Source organism: Leptonychotes weddellii, unplaced genomic scaffold (assembly GCF_054177405.1).
Source record: "Leptonychotes weddellii isolate Sample4059 unplaced genomic scaffold, ASM5417740v2 HiC_scaffold_8734, whole genome shotgun sequence".
In the NCBI taxonomy this organism is placed as follows: Eukaryota; Metazoa; Chordata; class Mammalia; order Carnivora; family Phocidae; genus Leptonychotes; species Leptonychotes weddellii.
Genome location: NW_028058494.1, coordinates 1 through 3,389, shown reverse-complemented (window position 1 = coordinate 3,389; position 3,389 = coordinate 1). Strand labels below are relative to the sequence as shown.

General features: G+C 35.3%; 1 protein-coding gene across 1 annotated transcript; it reads right to left on the bottom strand.

Annotated features, from left to right (window-relative positions):
* Nucleotides 1-472: 472 nt before the first annotated feature.
* Nucleotides 473-1,393, bottom strand: LOC102737855 (olfactory receptor 2A12-like). The gene is given in 1 exon segment (XM_031020640.1): nt 473-1,393. A coding segment is annotated over 1 exon segment (921 nt).
* Nucleotides 1,394-3,389: the final 1,996 nt, after the last annotated feature.

The window sequence follows — 3,389 nt, the reverse complement described above, 5'->3', positions numbered from 1 at the left end:
GTGTTCTTTTGTTTTTTTGGTAGATTGTATACTAGATTGTAAAGAGTTTTATCATGAATTGATGTTGAATTTTGTCAAATACTCTCTTGGATCTACTGATATATATCCTTTAATTTGTTAATGTGGCCAATTATTTTCATTGTTTGTTTTAATGTTAAATAATTCTTGCATTTGGAGGATAAAACTTTATCAAAATGTAATATTATTTTGTGGACTTATTTTACTAATATTTTCTTTAAGATATTTGCATCTCTGTTCATGAATAGGATTAGACTGTGATTTTCTGTTTCATAATGTTTATCTCAGGTTTTGTATCAATGGCTTAAAGTGTAAGAGTATTTATATTCTCATTTTATAAGAAATCCAAAGATAAAGAGTACTGGGTTTGTTAAATTAAGGGACTCAAAAAGGCATTCAAGGACCCAGAACCATGTGTTAAAGCTTACAGTCTTGGAATACTCCAAATCATCCCTCACACTGATGACTTCTTCCTCAGAAATCTCCTCAGGGCACCCTTCACCTCTGCATTCCTCAGGCTGTAGATCAGTGGGTTTAGCATAGGGTTGAAAAGACTATAAAACAATGATAGAATCTTTCTTTGTTCCTGAGAATGGTTGGATTTAGGGGCCATATACATAACAATGGCGCTGCCAATGAAGAGCCCCACCACGCAGAGGTGGAGAAGGCCTTCCTGTGGGCCCTCCCCAGACTGGATCCTCAGGAGGGCAAACAGGATGCGCAGACAGGACACCAGCACCAAGCAGAGGGGCCCTACTAAAACAAACACAGAGCCCGCAAAGAGAACAATTTGGTTGAGTCTAGTGTCAGCACAGACCAATTTGAATACTGACATGATTTGACAGAAGAAGTGGTTGATTTTTTGTGGCCCACAAAAGGGCAACCTCAGAATGAGAGTAATATGGATCAGAGCTAAGAGGAAGCTGAATATCCAGCAAGTGGCAGCCAAGATAGTGCATATCCCCCAGCTCATGATGACAGTGTAATGTAGGGGATGGCAGATAGCCACATACCAATCATAGGACATTACTACCAAACTCATACACTCTGTGACAGCAAATGTCAAATACAAAAATGTCTGAAGTAAGCATGGAACAAAGGAGATGGTTTTCATCTGCATTATAAGATTTGCCAGCATCTTGGGGACAATGCTTGAGGCATAGGCCATGTCAACAATGGCCAGGTTTGAGAGGAAGAAGTACATGGGGGTGTGCAGTCTGGAGTCCAGCCAGATGAGCCCCAGGATGAGCCCGTTTCCCATCAGGGTGAGGCTACAGAATAGCAAGAAGAACCCAAAGAGGAAAACTTCAAGTTTGGGGTCAACCTGGAATCCCAGCAGGATGACTTCTGTGATCTATGTCTGATTGCTTCCCATGTTCTTTTCACAGGTGGGTACATTGCTGCACTTAGCACAGGAATTTTGGAGCTGAGTGGTAGAAAAGGAAAAAGGAATGATACATTCATACAGAGTAAGAATTTATGCAGAGGCCACAAGTCAGTAATTCATGGATCCAATCTAGTCCAAAGTCTGTGATGTTGATCTGTACATTTGGCTTTTAGAGATACCTAATAAATTTAGTTATTGACCAATATTAACAATTAGTAGACTTCACATAAAAATTGGGGTCTCTGGCTACATTTCAAAAATAGAAGAAATGTCATTTCTTGAAATTCATTGTAAACAATAATCAGCTGAAGATAATAAGGAAATAGAGTCAGATTCTCTTTCACTTACCTCTGCTTCCACTAATTTCTGTTTTCTCCCAGAAATATTATTAACAATAATAATTGACACTAACAATTTTATCATTGTATTACACTATTGGTTGTATATTAGTTAAGAAGAAAGATCTGTGCTCAAGAGGAATTCCTAACACGTGGAGATGAGAAATCAAAATATAAAATACAAACCCCCAAATAGCCAGAGTTTAAAATGAGATCATTTTTGCAACACCAGAAATGAATCAGAAATATGTATGCTCCAAGTATGAAGGCAGAATGTTATACCTGGAGCTCAGCTCTTACGGAGTCAAGGCAAGTTTTGGGAGATGGGATATACTAATACGATTGCTTGAAACTAAGGGCTTGGGTATAAAAGGAGGTATAAAACAACTATTGGGCAGCTGGATAAGGAGACTACAAAGAAGTCAGTATGCTTCCTGGCTTTCTCATTAGATCACCAGAGTCTGAGACACTGTTGTATTATATATTACATATTATATATTATATATGCAGGGCCCACAGAGCTGAGTGAAGAACAACAAAAATTCAAAATCACAAGACAGAAAAAAAGAAAAGTTGGAAAAGGCAAATAAAAATAAAAACAATTCTAACAACAAAAAATCTTTCACTCAGAATATGTGCCTAAACACATTTTGGGGAAAATAAGTTCTGCTAATGAGGAAAAACAAAGTAAACAATTAGCTTTGAATTCATTCAGGATGTAATAAATGTATAGCACAATCTTCCAAAGACTAAGGATGGTTAGGATGCTCCTATAAATTAATAAATTTATAATAAATAAATAATAAATTAGTTAATAATAATTACTGAAATGCTTGATAAATTAAGAAAAATGAACAAGGTAACCATAAAAAAATGAGTGTATAAAATAGATCAAGCACAGATATTTGAAATAAGACATAAAGCTACATAATTTTATAACCAATAAGGAGATAGTTTCCAGACCTCACATTAAAGAGAGAAAAAGTGTACTGGAAGGTCACATTTAAGAACCCATGCAGATGTTAATGCAGACAAACAAAGGGCTACCATTTTCAAAGTGCAATCTTGAGACATGAATAACAGATTGAGTGGCTAAACTTAGACATGATAAAGTTTCCAGAGCAAAAGAATGGAGAGAATAATGAAGAAACAGTATTTGAAGAGATTTCAGCAAAAATGTTTCAGAATTCAAAACAGACCTAAGTCCTTAAATGGTTAAGAAAAAAAAAAATGCATTCCACTTAAGGAGCACAAAAAAATAAACATAAATGTACACTCAAGCAAAATGGAGTATTTTCCATTACTGAAGAATATATGAATCTTTGGATAAAAAATGTATCCTGATAACAGAATAGGATAAATAAAAATTCTCAATGAATGTAAATTCTTAACAATTATCTCTTCAACTGTTGTCTTTTCTCCATCCTCTACATTTCACTGTGTCTAGACCTTGTGGGTCTTTTATTCAAAGTGTAGTCGATCAACTTATGTCCCTTAATTACCCTTTCAGATGTTTTTCTTTTTCTCTCTTCACCATGTGATAGACTTTTTCATGACTATATTGTAATTGTACATTTATTCTATGACTAACACCAGGTTAACATTTATCCCATCTGCCTGATTTTTCTTTTTTTAATTTTAATGAC